The following is a 21,612-nucleotide window of genomic DNA, read 5'->3' on the forward strand; positions in this document are numbered from 1 at the left end:
AGCCATTTTTAAGCTAAAAAAGTCCAGCAAACGTTTAAGCACAAACATATTCACAATTAGGAAGGATGAGCCGTGACCATTTTTTCCTGTACATAAAGGGCAGAATTTTTTTCTGCTAATGGCAAGGCTGAAATGACTGAGAAAATATTTGAAACCTTATGAATCATGACTCTCTGGCCATTTTTACTCATACATAAGGGGGTGGCTGATTGTTCCACTAATGACCTGAGAGGGCACACAAAATCATAATAACCCACATTTGTGAAAACATTTTGGAATAGACGTCTGTACCCTTAAATCCTGTACATAAAGGAGGCATTTAGCTCCCAATTTTCTTTGCCTGGGGTACCGGTATGTCTGTTGAATGCAGGGAACATGATCCATAAAGGCTGAGACTATTCAAAATTTAATTTGATCCAAATTGTATTACTGGCTTTTTGGTGAAAACTTGCATAATAGGGTTGATAGTTGCTGGGTTTTTAACAAACGCTAAAATCTGGATCCTCGTCATTACTTCTGTTCCTAAGGTAATGTATTTAAAACCTGGTGTAGCAAACTGCTTCCTTTGCCTGTAACCTCTCACTTGGTTACCTTCAACCGCAATCGTAGCTTCTATTAAAAAAGACTTTTGAATTATCAGAGGTGGCGATAGGCACTAATAACTAACAAGTAATCTCTAAATGCTCTATTGTAATTATAGCAGCAATACAGTTGTGTGTCTTCTGGCTGAAGGTCAAGTAGGTGAGTATCTTGTGCTTGGCTGAGGGGAAAATCTCTGTTGTGTTCTGCCTGCAACTCTTTGTACAAAGATTCTTTCAGGTCGCAGTGAGGGGGACCATTCAAGCACCCTGAGCCTGTTGGAGAAAAGGTAGGCTCTAAATGGAATCATACATCAAATATGCAAACTAAATATTCCAAAGAGCTTGTATTGAACAACGTTGGTTATTCAATCCCTTTTTCAGAAGAGCTGCAAACTCGAAAGCCGATTGCAGTCGCTCTCCGTACTTCTACCTGGAGGGACTTCTCTTGTCGGGACACCACTGCAGGGGAGGCCCCTTCCTGTGCCATCACCACACAATAAGGTACATCTTTTGGTGGGACAGCCAGCCTTGTTTTGTTCCAGCTCTTATTTTTACAGACCTCACAGTGCTACCTGTGCCGGAAGCAGATCTGCTCCATTGACAAGTAAGAGGCTGAGTCAGAGCTCTTGATCCATCAAGTGAACATCTGCAGTGTAGGATTGAGAGACACCTGTGTCTTGACTGCCTGCTTTAGGTAACCGGCTGTTTTTGCTCCTGTGTCTGGAGGGGAGGGCTGCTCAAGACCCAAGTCTCTTCCAGGTGCATCTCAGTGACACAAGAAATAGAATTTTGCAAGCCTTCAGGAAACTTAACTGCAAGTGAACTTCACATTCCACAATTCAGTGATCTTTTTCAGTACAATCCTTTTGTGCTGGCTTCTCCATTTCCCCCCGCTTGATCTCGTCACAGTTCTGTCCCAGAGCCCACCACACTCAGGTGAAGCCAGCTCTACCTGCAGAAGTCAGGTCAGTCAGAACAGCTGTGTTCCAAAAACATTTCTCTGGAATTGGTGGGAAAGGGCCGGGGACAAACTAATGAGACCAGATTGCTTTTCACAGACCAGCAGAAGGAACTTCCAGGCCCATGAATTCACACTTTGGAGGGACAAACAAAAAGGTGAGCATAAATGCAGAGTTTGAAGACTGAAACCAGTCTCTCTGTTCTGCCCTGCAAATTAATGGCAGTCAGCATGGCACTCTGTGACTTAAATACATCTAGGTACATATCCTTTGCTAATGGCAAGGGATAAAACCTCGATTTGTTCTGTCTGCAACTTCATAATTCTTAAGGGTTTTCTTTTTCCTGAGAGAACATTCTGTATTGAGAGTGTTCTCTCAGGTTTTGCTTTTCACCTTGTTGCATTGGCCAAAAAAAAGCAAAAGACGCTGGTGGTTGGCGCTCCTGGTTCCCAGGACGGGGTTCAAGCCCCTGCGGTGTCCCTGCTTACTTCCAATGCAACCTCTCATTCACCTTCTATCTATCTATCTATCTATCTATCTATCTATCTATCTATCTATCTATCTCTCCCCCTTAAGAACTAAATGAAGCAAAGTGCTCCTCTGATGCATCACTGGTGTGTGTCTAAGACAAGGTGGATTACATGGATGCTTCCCATCCTAGCATTCCTTGCTATAGGGAACAAAATACTTACTTCTTTTATATATACTTTATAGATATAAAAGACTGTCTCTTATTTTTGCGTTGTTTGTTTAGAAAGTAACCTAAATATACAAACAAACGGATCCTATTTAGATTATTCAGAATGTGGAAAAGGTCGGGATGGAAGAGGAAATGGCATGACGTTCACTCATTAGCAGAAGAAGAAAAGCAAATATAAGATGCTCAGGTGTCCTATTTTACAGAAGACAGTTGTCAATTTTCAGAGGTATCAGAGGCTTAAGATGTGGACAGGTGACAGTCCTCTGTATGAAGGTGTCCTCTGTTCGAATGGCCGGGCATTCCAGGTCTGGCTGAAAGATACAGAAGGAAGAGCAGGGGCACTGAAGTTGCCCATCAACAGATAACACCTTGGCAGCAGACTAAGCACAACCACCCAGGCCACAGTCTTCCCCACTGCAGTGAGATGTATAATATTCCCATGTAGAATTATAGGGTGACCTAACACATCAGACATACTCAAGGTAATATATATTCAGCTAAGTCAGTGGTTCTAGTGACTATGACTTAGTAGGATACAAACTACTAATATTTTTATATGTGCATTTACACACAGCATATGCAAATTGGTGTCCATTCCTTTGGCCAAGTGTCAATGGCCACTCTAAGCAAAGACGTGTCCAATTTCTGCAATTGGGGTTATCTAGGGTTAGGCCCTTTTGTTTTCTCCTGATCATGAGGAATGCAGTTTGACCCTAAGTAAGTTTACTTTGAAGAAAGACTTACTCCCTAGTAAGTGCACGTTGGGATAGGGCTAGAGCTCCGTTTCAGAGTGCATGCTTTGTATGCAGGAGGTGGGGTCCCAGTTCATTTCCAGACAGGGCTGCTAAGAAAGATCCTTCCAGAGCCACTGCAAGTCAGGGATACCCAGGCATCAGAAGAACTATCCACCCAGATCTTCAGGAAGGCCAGAATGGCATTTTGCAATGTTTTCCACATTAGTTTGTGGAAATTTCTTTCTTTCTTCAGGGTGGTATGGTGCTGAAGGGAATGGCACACGCGCGCGCGCACACACACACACACACACACACACACACTATGTATACTTGGGAATGGAAGCACCAATGACTCACAATTCCTCTTCCAATATTTATTTTAGTGTGTGTAATTCCCCTTTGAGAAAATTCCAATATTACTGCATTAGAATGAAGAATGAAGTGCATATGACACTAAATGTGACACTCATTTGGTACCAATGTTCTGGGCCTGGTTACATGCCACAGAAGTGCTCTGGCCTGGCCAGAGACCAACTTGGAATGTTATACATGATTCTATAAACCATCGTGTTCACCATAAATCTACAGCAGTACTCATAAACTGTTTTGTTTTTACAGCTTTCTCAGAAAATCAAGCATGTGTGAAAGGTCACAGCCAAGGCATAGATGCAAAGCACATTTAAAGCACATGGTCCCACCCACACACCCAGAATCATAGGAATTATAGTTTACCCCTCACAAAGCTACAATGCTCAGCACATTTAAGAAACTACTGTTCCCAGAATCCTCTGGGGAAGCCATGTGTTTTAAATGTACAGTGGTACCTCAGATTAAGTACTTAATTCGTTCCGGAGGTTCGTACTTAACCTAAAACTGTTCTCAACCTGAAGCACCACTTTAACTAATGGGGTCTCCTGCTGCCGCCGCACTGCTGGAACACGATTTCTGTTCTCATCCTGAAGCAAAGTTCTTAACCTGAAGCACTATTTCTGGTTTAGCGGAGTCTGTAACCTGAAGCGTCTGTAACCCAAGGTACCACTTTATAGGGTGAATGGGACCAAAGTTCCATCTGCATTTTCTTGTGTCTCAGATTTCTCCCCTGACAGAGGACAGTAGTTTCCTTGCTGCAACCCGTTTCACTATGCAGAGGTCTAAAATCAGCAACAAATTAATTACCATTAGGTGACCCTCGCTCCCGCCGCACACTGGAAGACTCCCAGATTACAGGTGTAAAAACTGGGAAAAGTGAATTCAAGTTAAAAGTGTATGCAGATGACCTAGTGATAACAGTGGAAGAACCTAAAACTTTACTCCCTAAAGTAATAGAAAAAATTCAGAATTTTGGGCAGGATTTAAGCTAAATAGGAATAAAACTAAATTATTAGTTAAAAACATGAAGGAAGAAAAAAAAACCGAATTAGAACAAAACATTGAGATTGAAGTCCATAAAAATGTTAAGTATTTAGGGATTTGGTTAACATCAAGAAATATAAACCTATTTAAAAATAACTGAAAAAATTTGGCTTGAGGTAAAAAGAAATTTAGAAATATGGAGCAGAATGAATCTCTCAATATTAGGAAAAATATCGGCAATTAAAATGAATGTGTTGCCAAAAATGCTATTTCTTTTTCAATCAATACCAGTCATCCTGAAAGATGAATGCTTTAAAAAATGGCAGAAAGAGATTTCAAGATTTATCTGGGGGGGCAAAAAGCCAAGGATAAAACATAAAATACTTACAGATGTAAAAGATAGAGGTGGGTTTGCCCTCCCAGACCTTAAATTGTATTATGAATCTGCTTGTTTGGTATGGATCAGGGACTGGATGAGATTGGATAAGCAAGAGGCATTAGAACTAGAAGGACTTGACAACAGATTTGGCTGGCACGCATACTTATGGTACAGGAAAGGGAAGGTTCATAGAAGTTTTTACAACCATATAATCAGGAAATCACTAATGAGAGTATGGGAGAGATACAAAGACTTATTGGAACAAAAGACCCCATGGTGGCTCTCACCACATGAAGCATTACTGCTCAAACCACTTGGAAAGAAAGGAAAATGGCTCACATATGCTGATTTATTAAAAGAACATGTTGGAAAATGGAAATTAAGAGATTATGATGAGATCAAAGACCACTTTCAGAGTTGGTTGCATTATTGACAACTATATGAAACACATAAAGAAGACAGCAAGAAAGGATTTAGTTGTACTAGATCTAGGTTTCAAACGGAAGTGATTGAAGGGAAAGTGAAACTACTGAAGGCCGCATACAGCATACGATTAGAATGGGAGACGAAAGATGAAGAGGTAAAATCAGTTATGATTAAATGGGCACAAGATGTAGGTCACAACATTATGATGGATGATTGGGAAAAATTATGGAAAACCGACTTAAAATTTACAGATTGTTCTCTACTGAAGGAGAATTACATGAAGATGATGTACAGATGGTACACAACACCAGTGCAGTTAGGGAAAATGTACAAAGCTAGTTCAAATATATGTTGGAAGTGTAAGGAAAAGGAGGGGGCGTTTTATCATATGTGGTGGGATTGTAAGATACGGTAATTAAAAAATTTTGGGAAATGATATACAACGAATTGAAGAAAAATTTCCATTTAACATTTGTTTAAAAACCCGAGGCATTTTTGTTGGGGATTGTAGGGAAAGACCTGCCAAAAAAGTTGAAAAACATCTTCATGTATGCGACAACGGCCGCGAGAGTTGTGGTAGCACAAGGACGGAAGACTGAAGAAACCCCAACTAAAGAATCATGGCAAGAAAAATTGATGGACTATGCAGAAATGGCAAAACTGACATATAAGCTACGGGACAAGGATAACTGTGACTTTAAGGATGAATGGGAACCCTTTACAAAGTATTTGAAGACACAACAAAGCGAACTGGACTCCTTGGCTGGTTTTGAATAAACATTTACAAACTTTTTATTGATAATAATCAGCTAAATAGTTTGAGGATCTATAAAACTTTGTAACATGCAGAAAATAGCATTCTTAGAGAAACCAAAGACTGGAACTGAGGGAAGTCTGGGGGTGGGTGGGTTTTGTGTGGGAGAGGGGGAGGGAGGATAAAGGGGGGGGGACAAGGATGATATGTTTTTGGATAATATGTCTTGTTATAATTTTGAATTAAAAAAAATTTAAAAAAAGAAAAAGGAGGACTCCCCCCTTGCCCAGCTCAGCCAGAGGAGGGGCCTTCCACAAGGTGGCAGAAGGGGTGGGCAGAGCGCTGCCTCTTGCTTTTTTGCCGCCTGAAGCAGGTCCTTTGCCCTGCCTCCTCAGTGGGCCGGCTCTGATTATGTGGACCAGAAAGCCTGAAATTTATGTGGGGCTTTGCGTTCTGGAATAGCACCTAAAGCCAAAATCACGTGTAGTCAAAACACACTGGGTGGAATGGTGTGCCAGATTGCCAAAGTCTTTCCCCCCAGATCCTTTCAAACCCTTTTTTTTAATTAAACAACAACTGATGAGCGTAGAAAGCTGAAAGTGTGCAAATTAAATGTACGCAAATGGCGGGATTGCTGTACTTTATACCAAAAGTGACTGACCGATTGGCAAGCTATGCTCCGAGTTTTGCTTTTGTGTTTGTTACGGCTAAAATCTGGGTGCGGGGCTACTCTGCCACCCAGCTCGTCGGACTAAGTCTGCGGGTCCCTGCGGAAGAAAATGAGCTCAGCCGGGCACAGGAGCAAACTGCAGAAGATCCAAGTTTATTGCGCAACAGGTTCAAGACGAGATTGAACAGCGAGAAAGGGGTGACATGAACTTTTGAAACTCCCTCCATGTCCCAGAATACAGTGCAAAATACATCCCAGTTACACCATGAATACATTAAAGAGAGGTTGGGTTACACAGATTACATCATGAATACATTAAGGAGAGGTTGGGTTACACCGGATTAACATAAGGAGGAGGGAGGGGGGAATATGCAGAGCTGGAGATATGCGCAGATAAGCGCTTCCTGAGTGCCGGTGATGGGAAGACAATGGTCCATGTATGCATAGTCTGCCACCTGGCATTGCCCGGAGGAAAGGCTTGGCAGAGTGGTTTGACAGGATTAGGGTCTTGACACCTTACTTGAGGGATTATGGAGGACAGGGGAGGTGTCATGGAGTCCTAGAGAAATTGAGCAAATTGGCACGTTGATTTTCTATGGATTTTATAGATTTTAGTCCTTTTTGACATTGACAATTGGAAATAAATGGATATATTGTAGCGAAGAAGAAGGTGAAGAAGACATGCCCCCCCTTCCGTAACAGTGTTTATTGTTGTTCTGCGGAAAAGCCCCAACCCTCCACACATTGGGTCTCTTTCCCTCTAATATTCATAAACGCCTATTGCTCGCCGCCACCTCCCCTCCGACGCTGCTACGGCTAAGGCTGGTGGATTCCGAAGGATCCTCCCACGTGGGCCGGCCGCTCCCTGGGATCCACCCCCGGGGGGGGGAGGGGGAGGCAGCGGCGGCGGCGATGGAAGCGGCGGCGGCGGCCGGAGGGAGCGCTGTGTCCCGGCCAGGCCTCGCCTTGTATCCGGCGGAAAAGCAGCAGCATTGCGCCCGCGGAGGAGGGGGCGGGCTGGGCTCTCGGACGCCTGGGTCCCTTGGAGGGAGGCATCGCGGTCCCCCTTCCTTCCTTGTTTCCAAGAGGGGCGGGCATTGCTGCTCGGGCCCTCCTTTCCTGGGGGGGGGGACAGTGGTTTCCCGGACTAGGTGGGGGGGGGGACAGCGCCGGGATCGCGGGACGAGGGGGGGGGAATCAGGCCCCCGGCTGCCTCGGTGCGCCCTGATCCTGCCTGGAGGAAGCGGGAGGGGCAAAGGCGCTTGAAATGGGTTTCCCCGGTTGCACTTCGAAAGGGGAGTTAAGCTCCTGCCCAAATACCCGCCTTTGTGGTGCCAGAAGCGCAAAAGCCTCGCCCAGTCGTGCAACTGAAACCCGGATGGACGCCATAAAAATAAAATAGAAACGGGTCCTGTGCTGTAGGTTCAAATGAGAAGTGCGATTAGGATCCGGCAGGTTGAGCACTCTTGGTGGGGGGGGGGCAGGGGGCCGGAGTCCCTGGTCACTTGCCAGGGTGTTGCTGAAGGGACTCTAAGCGCAGACCCACCACATGTATTTGAATGAAATGTACGTGTGCTAAGTTGCATTTCCAGAGCTGCTGGGATATCAAGGTGATGGGTTGCTAGGGTTTCACCCACAAAGTATTATGGGCTCTTTGTAGCTTTGTGAGGGGTAAGCTGCAGTGCCCAGGATTCTTTGGGGAGAGAAATGGGGATAAGTTGCCCTTTAATGCTTTTTGACCACTAACAACTACAAATGGGACAGAATGGTGACTGAGTGGGGTGGAGGGAAAGGTAGGAAGGCCTTGAATGAAATCCACATGCCCTGGCCCCCCTCCTGTTCTAGTTATAACACATCTTCCCCTGCTTCCCTGATGCAAAACCCCCCTCTAAAAATAGTAAGCGAAAGAGGTCAGCACAAAAGTAGCCCCCTCTGCCCTCCACCCTGCAATTTGAACATTGGTCTTGAGTTTTCTCCCATCCACAGTCATGGAGAAGCAGGGATTCTAATCCGTGTCCGAGTTCCACAGTCAAAAACCAGGGACTAGAAGCTCTCCCAGAAATATTAAACTTAAGAATACAAAGGTGACTTTGAATAAGAGAGAGTGTCTCTTGTTGGAAAGGTGGGCAGTGTGTGTGTGTGTGGGGGGGTTCTTGTACGTTTTATACTCCTTATCGCTACCCCCAACATCAGTGAGCTGAGGATCCCTTTCCCATCATCATCATTGGCCCAGATTGCGCTGGGCTCCCTGGCCCCTGACCCCGAGCCCCGCAAAGAAGGGATCAGCAAGGAACTGGATGTGACGGAGGACATCTTGCATGTGTGAGTATTGGCCAGGCGCCCCTTCTACAAGAGGCAAGGTGTGTTGGCAGCCGGGGCAGATGGTGGGCTCTGAGTCCTGGGTGCAGCCTGCAGGAAGGTCTCCTGCACAAGCTGCAGGAGGATGAGAGACAAGGTGGCGCCGTACTGGATGGCATGTTGGACTTGAACCAGGGTTTAAACAACAACAACAATAGTTTTATTATTTGTACCCTGCCCATCTGACAATGTTGCCTCAGCCACTCTGTGCAGCTTCCAATAGATAGAAAAATATATAACATTTAAAACTTCCCTATACAGGGCTGCTTTTAGATGTCTTCTAAAAGTTGTATATTTATCTCCTTGACGTCTGATGGGAAGATGTTCCACAGGGCAGGTGCCACCACCAAGGAGGCCCTCTTCCTGGATCTCTGTAACCTCATTTCTCACAGGAGGGAACTGCCAGAAGGCCCTTGGAGCTGAACCCTTTTGAATGAGGCTGTTTCTTGGCCTGACCTACCCTGCAGGGTTGTTTTGAGCATAATTTGGAGGAAGAGTGGGGTGCAAGTAACAGGAAGTGGTGTGCTGAGCAAGACCTGCGTTTCGATCAGTGTGCTTCTGCACACAGGACAACTTCCTGGGGACGTAGGAATCTGCCTACCATCCATTTAGCACAGGACCATCTGCAGTTTTTCAGGGGGACAGACAAGCATAGCTCCCAGACCTACCAGGGATTGACCATCTGCATGCAAAGTGGCTGCTCTCCCACTGAGTTGGGGGCCTTCCCCAAGGGGGGAGGGTTGTGCCCACTGCTAGTGAATGAAAGTTGGTGAGATGCCCTTGTCATCATCCCTTGTCTGCAGAGATGAAGACTTCTGCACCCCGACCTTCTGTTGTCTCCCCTTGCTGACTTAGCTGCCAGAATCACTCATCTCTCACACCACTCCCATAACATGATGCTCATCCCTCGGATGCATCACAAACGCCTTGCTCTTTCCTTCAGAGCCCTCTGTGGCCATGCTCTCCCATCCTTAGGACAGTATTTTGTATCCCGATACATCTCTGCCTGTGATCTTTGCTCCTCAACCTCTAGATGTCTTCTGTTCCCCGAAACAACTCTGCCTTTTCCTCCCTGGTGCCCCATATGCCTGGTACCCCCTCTCAGAACCCCTCTGTGCATCCTCCTTGCTTATTTCCTTCAAGCCCTCCCTCCCATCACCTTTCCCATGAAGCCCTTGGAGCAGGGACACTGCAGCAGCCAGGCCTCTAACTAAACCTGACCACTTGTCAGTCGAATCATCGCCTCCTTCGCCTACCCCCACATCCCTCTCCTTCCTCTGTTGTGCCAAATTTTAAACTGTAAGCCTGTCAGGGCAGAGATCTATCCCCTTGAATTTTATGTAAAGTGCTATACAAGTCGATGATACTATACAGGTGAAACTTGGAAAATTAGAGTATCGTGGAAAAGTTCATTTATTTCAGTAATTCAACTGAAAAGGTGAAACTAATATATGAGATAGACTCATGACATGCAAAGCGAGATATGTCAAGCCTTTCTTTGTTATAATTGTGATGATTATGGCGTACAGCTGATGAAAACCCCAAATTAACGATCTCAGAAAATTAGAATATTAAATGAAATCAGCAAAACAAGGATTGCAAATAGAGCAATATTGGATCAACTACTGCCTCAATGCGGCGTGGCATGAATGCTATCAGCCTGTGGCACTGCTGAGGTGTTATGGAAGACCAGGATGCTTCAATAGCAGCCTTCAGCTCTTCTGCATTGCTCAGTCTCATGTCTCTCATCTTTCTCTTGGCAATGGCCCATAGATTCTCTATGGGGTTCAGGTCAGGCGAGTTTGCTGGCCAATCAAGCACAGTAATTCCATGGGCATTGAATCAGGTTTTGGTACTTTTTGCAGTGTGGGCAGGTGCCAAGGTCCTGCTGGAAAATGAAGTCAGCATCCCCATAAAGCTCATCTGTGGAAGGAAGCACAAAGTGGCTCCCCAAATCTGTTTTCTGATGAGAGCAGCTTTTGCATCTCATTTGGAAACCAAGGACCCAGAGTCTGGAGGAAGAATGGGAGAATGGAAGAATGAAGTCCAGTGTGACGTTTCCACAGTCTGTGTTGATTTGGGGAGCCATGTCATCAGCTGGTGTTGGTCCACTGTGCTTCATTAAGTCCAGGGTCAATGCAGCTGTCTACCATGAGATTTAGTTAGAGGCAGCAGCCAGGCCTCTAACTAAACCTCAGCACTTGTCAGTCAAATCATTGCCTCTTTCACCTGCCCCCACGTCCCTCTCCTTCCTCTGTTGTTCCAAATTTTGGGGCAGAGATCTATCCCCTTGTATTTTCTGTAAAGTGCTATACAAGCTGATGATACTATATGGAGGAGGAGGAGAATAAGAATAATTCCTCCCTTCCTCTCTGTTCTGTACTTTGCATTCAGGTAGTGCTATAATAATAATTAAGTGAAACAGTATATTTTCTGGCATCCAAATCTATTAGACCAGGTGCGCTGAGTCTGCCTAAGAGTCAAAGGGAAGCTGAATGACTGGAATAGAGTGAGGATATTGGCAGAAGGAGTGGCATGTTCATTGGACTGTTAAGTGTAGTGCAAGTGTTGACGTTTTATGTTCCAGTCTGCACAAAATATATATATTTTATTTCTTTGCAGTCAATGGAGAGCGGATGAAGCCCGGATTCTGCGTGTGTCCATCAGCTCCTTCCTGGAGCATCTCTGCTTGGTGGTGGAAACGATGGACCTCTTTGGGCCTCCTGTGGCTTGATAGATGGTTGCAACAGGAAGCTTCCCAATAATTTTGGCTGGACTCTGGACTTGCCCATGGACTACTGATGTCAGAGGAGGCGCTGAACATGCCATCCTTAGAGCCAAGATGTTGCTTTGTGTTCTGGACATACTCTTGAACATTGATAGATTTTGTGTGCTGAGAAGCAGGCAAGCATGGGACTGCCTTGATATAAGACAAAGTACATAGAATCTGGTGCTCTAAATAAATTATCCAGTGTACTTTACTTTTTAGTCTGCATGTGTTAACTGATTGAATATATTTGAGCCGGCTCACCACATTGATTAATCAATTACACAAACACAAGCAAAATCTTAATCAGAGTGTTTCTCCTGGTGTTGCTGGACTCCAGTTCTCTTCAGCCCCATCCAGCATGGCCGAGGGTCAGGGCTAATGGGAGTTGTAGTCCTTGCAGCACCGGGAGAGACCCAGGTTCCCCATCCCCATTGCTGCGTCTCTCTGTCTCTCTTGACACCGGGGGGAAAGCAGCTAATAGCTGGCAGTGAGGAAGAGGAGGGGGCCAAGTGGAAGAGGAGCCAAAACGGATGGCGTGGCCTTGAAGTCCTATTTATATAGCAAGATTTGCCTTTTTTTTTCTTTCTTTCTGGCAGGGCTCCTACATTTAAACAGCAAGCAAAACATCCCCACCTCGGTCACCACCTTTACATTCTAGTGAAAGCTTCACCTGTTGAATTTCTGTTTGGCATTTGTTGTAAGTTACACTTGTAGCTTGCAGCTCCCTCTTGAAGGCACACCTGCTGAAACCTGGGTTTGTGCTTGTGTAAAAAGACCCAAGAGCGCTTCTTGCCAGCCATTGCTGTTCCTGAACCAGGATAGTCTTGCCCAGTTATCCATGCTCTGGTAACCTCCAGAGTGGGATTACTGCCATGCGCTGTAAGTGGGGCGATCCTTGAAGACCGTTTCAGAAATAACTAGTGCAGAAAAATGTATTTAGTTTTGTAGTTTGCTTTCAGGGCTGGTACACACACAAATATTGATCACCAGATCACTGCAGCGCCCAGCAATTAGTTTCACCTGTGAATGGACACCACAGACTGGACTTTTACCATGCTTCCAATGGCTTCAAGCGTCTGGAGGGTCACAGCTTCCCGGCTCCTGCATTAAGGACCAACCATGCATGTTGTGTGAATAGGCCTGCCAAGAAGAGGAAACAAAAATAATTGGTTACTTGTCTCTCCATTGGTCCAATGGTTTGTAAAGCCCCATCCTAGTAGGGAAAAAATAGTGCAAAAACATTTGTTTACCATTTTGGCTAAATAAATAAATCCTGAAATCAACATAATTGGTTATAAACTAAACGGATCTGTGGCTCACATTTTTTGGTTCTTGCCGGGGGGGGGGATCTGAACCCCAATATTCCATCTTTGACCGTGGTCACTTTTCTGATAGCCACTGCCAAAATGGAAATAGCTGTCGGGTGGGTAATGGGGGGAGGCCCTCACTTTACAAACTTGGTTTTTCCCAGGTATGGGACATGGCGCTATCTGGGAGTTTGAATCAACACAGCAGCGTGATGATAAATGGGCAGGGTAATAAGGATAAACTTCTAAGTACATGGTAATTGTTCATTGATTATAGCAACAAATTGGCACTGTTGCTATGACCACCTGCCATGGGTGTAGCCAGGATTTATTTTAGGGGGGGGCAAGTTAGGGTTGCCATATTTCAAAGAGCAAAAAAGAGGACCTCAAGACAATTCTCATTTTAAATACCCTTAGTATATGTAGGCTATAGAAGCTGTGATATATTGCTGGGGGGGGGGCAGGAGAAGTGAAGAGAAGGGGAAAGCAAGTCTTCAATCACCTGTCTTGTCTAGGACTCATCCAGAAACTATAGCCAGAGACATTATGGCAAATTTTAAAAATGTTACCCCTGAAAAAGAGGATGTGTCCTGGAAAAAGAGGACAAAAGGCAACCGGGGGGGGGGGCAGAATTGAGTCACCTGCAACACAATTGGTCAGTTAAATATTTTTATTTACAGTGGTACCTCGGGTTACATATGCTTCAGGTTACATACCCTTCAGGTTACAGACTCCGCTAACCCAGAAATATTACCTCGGGTTAAGAACTTTACCTCAGGATGAGAACAGAAATCGTGCGATGGCAGCAGCAGGAGGCCCCATTAGCTAAAGTGGTACTTCATGTTAATAACAGTTTCACGTTAAGAATGGACCTCCGGAACGAATTAAGTTCTTAACCTGAGGTACCACTGTACTTGATTGGGGGGCAGTTCTCCCCCGAACCCCCGGCCACACCACCTGCAACCAGGGGCAGAGTAAGGGGGGTGAGGTGGGTGTGGGGCCGCCCCAGGTGTCCCCACTGCGGGGGGTGACAAAATGGCGGGCAGCACTAACCATGGGACCTGCAGTGGGCCCAAGGCTCTGCACTGTCCATACGGTCCGCCCACTGCCTCCCCCCAGCTGTAGGGCGACTGAGTGGGAGGAGGCAGGCAGACTCTGGAGGCCCCACAGTGAGCCCTTCCCCTATGGATGCCTCACCCCTCCCTCGCCCTGCCCCTATGGACACCTTGCCCCTTCCTCGCCCTGCCCCTATGGACACCTCGCCCCTCCCTTGCCCTGCCCCTATGGACACCTTGCCCCTTCCTCGCCCTGCCCCTATGGACACCTCGCCCCTCCCTTGCCCTGCCCCTATGGACACCTTGCCCCTCCCTCGCCCTGCCCCTATGGACACCTTGCCCCTTCCTCGCCCTGCCCCTATGGACACCTTGCCCCTCCCTCGCCCTGCCCCATGGGCAGCTTGCTCCCCAGGCGCCCGAGCGGCTTTCTCCGCTGCTGACTGTCCCTGGCAATAATACTGGTTTTAGCCCTCTCACTGGTCAGAGCTGAAGTTGTTATTTACAACTTTAAAAAGAGATGCAACAAATTTTCACTTGTGAAAATGGGCACTTTTAAATGTTGCTTGGAGAGAGAGAGAGAGAGAGAGAGAGAGAGAGAGAGAGAGAGAGAGAGAGAGAGGTAGATAGCTTTAAATTTCTTAGCATTTTCTTAAAGCGATAGGCTAGATAGATAGATAGATAGATAGATAGATGATAGATAGATAGATGATAGATATAGACAGAGGTAGATAGCTTTAACAGTTTCTTAGCACTTTCCTAAAGCATTTTCTTAAAGCGATAGGCTATCCATTTTGGGGCCCCTGGGGCCCCTCCCACAAGGAGAACCTCCAAAAAAGCACACTGTGGAGGAGAGTTTCCTGGCTGTCACTCAAAGAAGAATTCAAACTCAGGCTGCAGTGTCTACCAAAATTTGAATGTTCAGATCAGTGCGATACTTGGGGAAATGTCATTAAAAGGCACAGCATGTTCTACACATAGCCAAGCAAACAAAGACCTTGATCCAGGAATGACACATACCCTGGCTTAGGAGCTAACTCCTCTTAAGCCCATAACCCCCCAAAAATATTTAAGGGGGCCGGGAACCCCCCCCCCAAGTTGATGGCCATTGCCATTTACTGGTAATTGTGTGTGCCGTGTCATGTGACTATGTAGGGCAGGGCTTACCGCCTGCCCGCCCCCCATATTTTATTCAAGGTGGCCCCCCAGCAACCCAGTTATTAGGGAGTGGGGCCGGCACTAATTTCTCACCCATGTGCAGTGATCCCATGTTGAAAACAAACCCATTTGTATCCACTGTATTAATGCGCCAAGGGACTATTTTATGTGTCCTTATGACTGACAGGTGGTGGAAGGAGCGAGCCAGAGTCTAGGGAGTGAGACTGTCCCTGGCTATAATACTGGTTTTAAATCTCTCACTGGTCAGAGCTGAAGTTGTTATTTACAACTTTAAAAAGAGATACAACAAATTTTCCCTTGTGATCTCCATAGTTGGCAATTTTAAATGTTGCTTGTAGATAGACAGACAGACAGACAGACAGACAGACAGAAGATAAATAGATTCACTAACTCCCTAAAAAGTCTTAGGAGACGCAATACATTTTAAATTTAAAGGAAACTGAAAGGAAACAAGAAGACCAACAAAGAATTAATCATAGTAAAACAGGGAGAGTAAATTCTGGACAGATGCTGGACTTTGAGAAAGCCCCCAAAAGAAAGCTTAGCCAAGAAAAAATTAAACTGAAAAATCATAAAAAACACCAAGATGAAGATTATAAAGAGAATCAAGAAAAGCAGATACACCTGATGACTAGAAAAGCCAAGGGAAAACAAAGACACATGAAGGAACGTGAGGGGCGAAGTCAAGTTTATTTCCCTTTCGCCCAACAAGTCTTTGGATGTACAAAGGAGCAGAGGAAAGGGTAGGTGGAGATGAAGTCTGCTTCAAGCAGAGTGAAGAATAATTGCAGAAAATAGAAGGCTTTTCTTTTAAAAAGGCAACTGGAGAAGCCATTTAATAAAAATAAGGCTGGCATTTCTGTTGCTGAAGTTCTTATTATCATTATTTATTGAATTTCTATGCCGCCCTATACCCGAAGGTCTAAGGGCAGTTCACATAAAATATCAAATGTACAAAATCAAAACAGAAAGAACGACCCAAGAAGGGGTTCCCAGAGCAGAGACAGCAGGAGTCAGGCTATCCCTGTCCAGAGAGGGGCGCAACTGGGCCACCAGCCGAAGCTGATGGAGGGCACTGGGGGTCACTGAGCGCCTTCCCTTGTCTCTCGCCAGAGGTGCAGGGCGACCAAGGCCCTTTCTGTGCCAAAAGCAGGCCTAAACCCTGATGGAAATGGACCCAGAAAAGCAGCTTCTTCCAAGAGCACCTGGATCTGGTCTGCAACCACTCGCTCCAGAACCTCGCTCCAGAAGTTGGAAAAACCAAGACGGGTAAGATTTTAACACAGGTGAGACTTAGAAGTGAGAAGGGTAGGGGGTCCAGGGGGAAGGAAAGCTGTGCATGTGAGAAAGAGCAAAGCAGAGGCGCAGAAGACAACATAGTTCCTTTTAATTTCATTTTAGCTCAGATTGCCTTGTTGACAAAAATGCTTTGCAGCCATTTTGTGATAGCTTCTTGGGGACTATAGATAAGCTCCTTTGCTAATGGGCAGAACTTAATTTTATGTATATTGTGGCTTCCAAGGAGTAGAATAACAAACCCTCTTCAGCAGCTGCTTAAAAGTGGTGGCATTTGGCATATGAAGCCAAACAAATTGTACTTACTGGGCAACTGCAGAAGAGGGTCACTAAAATATTGTTGCGTTTTTGTTCCTTCAGATGTGTATAAATCCAGAAGGTTCCAAACATGCCAGCATTTTGCATCCTCGCCAGTACTTCTGTTCCTAAGGTAGAATACCCATTTAGAATACCCATTTTAAAAGCTGATGCATGAAACTGCTTCCTTTGTCTGTAGCAGTTGCCTTGCTGATTTCAGTGTGAAAAAGCAAATAAGGCATTTTGAGGGTGAGTCTACTGATGGCAGTGGTAGAGGCGGCCTGGTAGAGGAATTGGAGTGAAGAGAGGCTTTCACCATTTTGCCAGCCATTTTTAAGCAAAAAAAGTCCAGCAAACGTTTAAGCACAAACATATTCACAATTAGGAAGGATGAGCCGTGACCATTTTTTCCTGTACATAAAGGGCAGAAAATGTTTTCTGCTAATGGTAAGGCTTAAATGACTGAGAAAATATTTGAAATCTTATGAATCCCATCTTTGGCCATTTTTACTCATACATAAGGGGGTGGCTGATTGTTTCACTAATGACCAGAGTGGGCCCACACAAAATCATAATATCCCACATTTGTCAAACATTTTGGAATATAGGTCTGTACCCTTCAATCCTGTAGATAAAGGAGGCATGTAGCTCCCAATTTTCTTTGCCTGGGGTACCGGTATGTCTGTTGAATGCAGGGAACGTGATCCATAAATGCTGAGACTATTCGAAATTTAATTTGACCCAAATGGTATTACTGGCTTTTTGATGAAAACTTGCACGATAGGGTTGATAGTTGCTGGGTTTCCAACAAATACAAAATTTTAGATCCTCGCCAGTTCTTCTGTTCCAAAGGTAATATATTTTAAAACCTGCTGTAGTGAACTGCTTCCTTTGCCTGTAACCTCTCACTTGGTTACCTTCAACTGCAATTATTGTTGTTGTTGTTTAGTCGTTTAGTCGTGTCTGACTTTTCGTGACCCCATGGACCAGAGCACACCAGGCACTCCTGTCTTCCACCGCCTCCCACAGTTTGGTCAGGCTTATGTTTGTAGCTTCAAGAGCACTGTCCAACCATCTTGTCCTCTGTCGTCCCCTTCTCCTTGTGCCCTCCATCTTTCCCAACATCAGGGTCTTTTCCAGGGAGTCTTCTCTTCTCATGAGGTGGCCAAAGTATTGGAGCCTCAACTTCACGATCTGTCCTTCTAGTGAGCACTCAGGGCTGATTTCCTTAAGAATGGATACGTTTGATCTTCTTGCAGTCCATGGGACTCTCAAGAGTCTCCTCCAGCACCATAATTCAAAAGCAACAATTCTTTGGCGATCAGCCTTCTTGATAGTCCAGCTCTCACTTCCATACATCACTACTGGGAAAACCATAGCTTTAACTATACGGACCTTTGTTGGCAAGGTGATGTCTCTGCTTTTTAAGATGCTGTCTAGGTTTACCATTGCCTTTCTCCCAAGGAGCAGGCGTCTTTTAATTTTGTGACTGCTGTCACCATCTGCAGTGATCATGGAGCCCAAGAAAGTAAAATCTCTCACTGCCTCCATTTCTTCCCCTTCTATTTGCCAGGAGGTGATGGGACCAGTGGCCATGATCTTCGTTTTTTTGATGTTAAGCTTCAGACCATATTTTGCGCTCTCCTCTTTCCCCCTCATTAAAAGGTTCTTTAATTCCTCCTCACTTTCTGCCATCAAGGTTGTGTCACTGCATATCTGAGGTTGTTGATATTTCTTCCGGCGATCTTAATTCCGGCTTGGGATTCATCCAGTCCAGCCTTTCGCATGATGAATTCTGCATATATGTTAAATAACCAGGGAGACAATATACAGCCTTGCCGTACTCCTTTCCCAATTTTGAACCAATCAGTTGTTCCATATCCAGTTCTAACTGTAGCTTCTTGTCCCACATAGAGATTTCTCAGGAGACAGATGAGGTCTCAATTGTAGCTTCTGTTAATAAAACATTTGAATTATCAGTGGTGGCAGTAATAACTAACAAGTAATCTCTAAATGCTCTATAGTAATTATACCAGCAATACAGTTGTGTGTCTTCTGGCTGAAGGTCAACTAGGTTATCTTGTGCTTGGCTGAGGGGAAAATCTCTGTTGTGTTCTGCCTGCAACTCTTTGTACAAAGATTCTTTCAGGTCGCAGTGAGGGGGACCATTCAAGCACCCTGAGCCTGTTGGAGAAAAGGTAGGCTCTAAATGGAATCATCCATCAAATATGCAAACTAAATATTCCAAAGAGCTTGTATTGAGCAACGTTGGTTATTCAATCCCTTTTTCAGAAGAGCTGCAAACTCGAAAGCCGAATACTGTCGCTCTGCATGCTTCTACCTGGAGGGACTTCTCTTGTCGGGACACCACTGCAGGGGAGGCCCTTTCCTGTGCCATCACCACACAATAAGGTACATCTTTGGGTGGGACACCATCCTTGTTTTGTTCCAGCTCTTATTTTTACAGACCTCACAGAGCTACCTGTGCCGGAAGCAGATCTGCTCCATTGACAAAAGGCAGTGTCTGAGCTTTTGATCCATCAAGTGAACATCTGCAGTGCAGGATTGAGAGACACCTGTGTCTTGACTGCCTGCTTTAGGTAACCGGCTGTTTTTGCTCCTGTGTTTGGAGGGGAGGGCTGCTGAAGACCCTAGTCTCTTCCAGGTGCATCTCAGTGACGCAAGAAGTAGAATTTTGCAAGCCTTCAGGAAACTTAACGGCAAGTGAACTTCACACTCCACCATTCAGTGATTTTTTAAAGTCCAATCCTTTTGTGCTGGATTCTCCATTTCCCCCTGCTTGATTTCTTCACAGTTCTGTCCAAGAGCCCACCACACTCAGGTGAAGCCAGCTCTTCCTGCAGAAGTCAGGTCAGTCAGAACAGCTGTGTTCCAAAAACATTTCTCTGGAATTGGCGGGAAAGGGCCGGGGACAAACTAATGAGTCCAGATTGCTTTTCACAGATCAGCAGAAGGAACTTCCAGGCCCATGAATTCACACTTTGGAGGGACAAACAAAAAGGTGAGCATAAAAGCAGAGTTTGAAGACTGGAACCAGTCTCTCTGTTTTGACCTGCAAATTAATGGCAGTTAACATGGCACTCTGTGACTTAAATACATCTAGGTACATATCCTTTGCTAATGGCAAGGGATAAAACCTCGATTTGTTCTGTCTGCAACTTCATAATTCTTAAGGGTTTTCTTTTTCCTGAGAGAACATTCTGTATTCAGAGTGTTCTCTCAGGTTTTGCTTTTCACCTTGTTGCATTGGCCCCAAAAAAGCAAAAGACGCTGGTGGTTGGCGCTCCTGGTTTCCAGGACGGGGTTCAAGCCCCTGCGGTGTCCCTGCTTACTTCCAATGCAACATCTATCTATCTATCTATCTATCTATCTATCTATCTATCTATCTATCTATCTATCTATCTCTCCCCCTTAAGAACTAAGTGAAGCGCAAAGTGCTCCTCTGATGCATCACTGGTGTGTGTCTAAGACAAGGTGGATTACATGGATGCTTCCCATCCTAGCACTCCTTGCCATAGGGAACAAAATATGTACAGGTGAAACTTGGAAAATTAGAATATCGTGGAAAAGTTAATTTATTTCAGTAATTCAACTTAAAAGGTGAAACTAATATATGAGATAGACTCATGACATACAAAGTAAGATATGTCAAACCTTTATTTGTTAGAATTGTGATGATTATGGGATACAGCTGATAAAAACCCCAAATTAACAATCTCAGAAAATTAGAATATTGTGAAAAGGTGCAGTAGCTATTCAATCCATAACACCTGCAATGGGTTCAGTAGGAAGCACAATCATGGGGAAGGCTGCTGACCTGACAGTTGTGCAGAAAGCCATCATTGAGACCCTCCACAAGGAGGGAAAAGCCTCAAACGGTAATTGCAGAAGAAGTTCCCAAACTTTGTTTCCAAAGTGCTGTATCAAAGCACATTAATGGAAAGTTATGCGGAAGGGAAAAGTGTGGAAGAAAAAGGTGCACAAGCAGCAGGGATGACCGCAGCCTGGAGAGGATTGTCAGGAAAAGACCATTCAAACATGCTGGGGACTTTCACAAGGAGTGGACTGAGGCTGGAGTTAGTGCATCAAGAGCCACCACACACAGATGGATCCTGCAGATGGGCTTCAAATGTCGTATTCTTCTTGTCAAGCCGCTCCTGAACAAGAAACAACGTCAGAAGTGTCTTACCTGGGCTAAAGAAAAAAAGAACTGGTCTGTTGCTCAGTGGTCCCAAGTCCTCTTTTCTGATTAGGAGCAACTTTTCCATCTCATTTGGAAACCAAGGACCCAGAATCTGGAGGAAGAATGGGGAGGCACACAATGCCACACAATGCTTGAAGTCCAGTGTGAAGTTTCCAATGCCAGATGCTTGAAGTCCAGTGTGAAGTGTTGATTTGGGGAGCCATGCCATCAGCTGGTGTTGGTCCACTGTGCTTAAATGAGCTCGCCCCATTACTAAAACTGCTCACAGCCGTAAACTAAATGTATCAAAAATTACCATTCTTCTATATGCAGATGATATGATTGTGCTCTCATGAACTAGAATTGGCTTAAAGCGTTTGCTAAATGCCTGTATCTACTATTTGTCTAGAATGAAAATGAGCATGAACTTCAATAAAAGCAAAATAATGGTCTTCGGGAATTCTCGTAAGATATATAGTTGGGTTTTTGGTGGGAAACATATCCAGCAGGTATTCAAATTCAGCTGTTTGGGGGTCACTTTCCATCACAGGCTCCGGTGGTCCTCGCACTGCGCAGTGGCGGTAAATGCCAGC

General features: G+C 45.1%; 1 protein-coding gene and 2 long non-coding RNA genes across 7 annotated transcripts; all 3 read left to right on the forward strand.

Annotated features, from left to right (window-relative positions):
* Positions 1 to 487: 487 nt before the first annotated feature.
* Positions 488 to 21,151, forward strand: LOC128405407 (uncharacterized). 3 transcript variants are annotated; one of them, XR_008328297.1, is made up of 4 exons: positions 488 to 868; positions 963 to 1,546; positions 1,640 to 1,697; positions 21,090 to 21,151. It is a non-coding gene; the product is annotated as an uncharacterized LOC128405407 (long non-coding RNA). The 3 variants fall into 3 exon arrangements; XR_008328296.1 differs by lacking the exon at positions 21,090 to 21,151 and adding an exon at positions 3,593 to 3,643; XR_008328295.1 differs by lacking the exon at positions 21,090 to 21,151 and adding an exon at positions 2,117 to 2,226.
* LOC128405405 (EKC/KEOPS complex subunit LAGE3-like) lies at positions 7,411 to 11,895 on the forward strand. Its single transcript, XM_053371995.1, has 3 exons — positions 7,411 to 7,524; positions 8,750 to 8,878; positions 11,537 to 11,895. The coding sequence occupies exons 1-3, from the start codon at positions 7,469 to 7,471 to the stop codon at positions 11,646 to 11,648; spliced, it is 297 nt and encodes a 98-aa protein (XP_053227970.1). The 5' UTR covers positions 7,411 to 7,468; the 3' UTR covers positions 11,649 to 11,895.
* Positions 15,207 to 19,838, forward strand: LOC128405408 (uncharacterized). Of its 3 annotated transcripts, XR_008328299.1 has the most exons (4): positions 15,207 to 15,965; positions 16,338 to 16,508; positions 18,955 to 19,227; positions 19,481 to 19,838. It is a non-coding gene; the product is annotated as an uncharacterized LOC128405408 (long non-coding RNA). The 3 variants fall into 3 exon arrangements; XR_008328298.1 differs by lacking the exons at positions 15,207 to 15,965; positions 16,338 to 16,508 and having other exon boundaries at positions 18,763 to 19,227; XR_008328300.1 differs by lacking the exons at positions 15,207 to 15,965; positions 16,338 to 16,508 and having other exon boundaries at positions 18,763 to 19,227; positions 19,631 to 19,838.
* Positions 21,152 to 21,612: the final 461 nt, after the last annotated feature.

Source organism: Podarcis raffonei, chromosome 17, assembly GCF_027172205.1.
Source record: "Podarcis raffonei isolate rPodRaf1 chromosome 17, rPodRaf1.pri, whole genome shotgun sequence".
Lineage (NCBI taxonomy): Eukaryota > Metazoa > Chordata > Lepidosauria > Squamata > Lacertidae > Podarcis > Podarcis raffonei.

Coding starts and splice junctions, on each gene's coding strand:
- LOC128405405 (XM_053371995.1), top strand. CDS start 7,469: ATGGAAGCGGCGGCGGCGGCCGGAGGGAGCGCTGTGTCCCGGCCAGGC. Junction 7,525..8,749: donor TCCCGGCCAGGCCTCGCCTT/GTATCCGGCGGA, acceptor CCCCAACATCAG/TGAGCTGAGGATCCCTTTCC. Junction 8,879..11,536: donor ACGGAGGACATCTTGCATGT/GTGAGTATTGGC, acceptor ATTTCTTTGCAG/TCAATGGAGAGCGGATGAAG.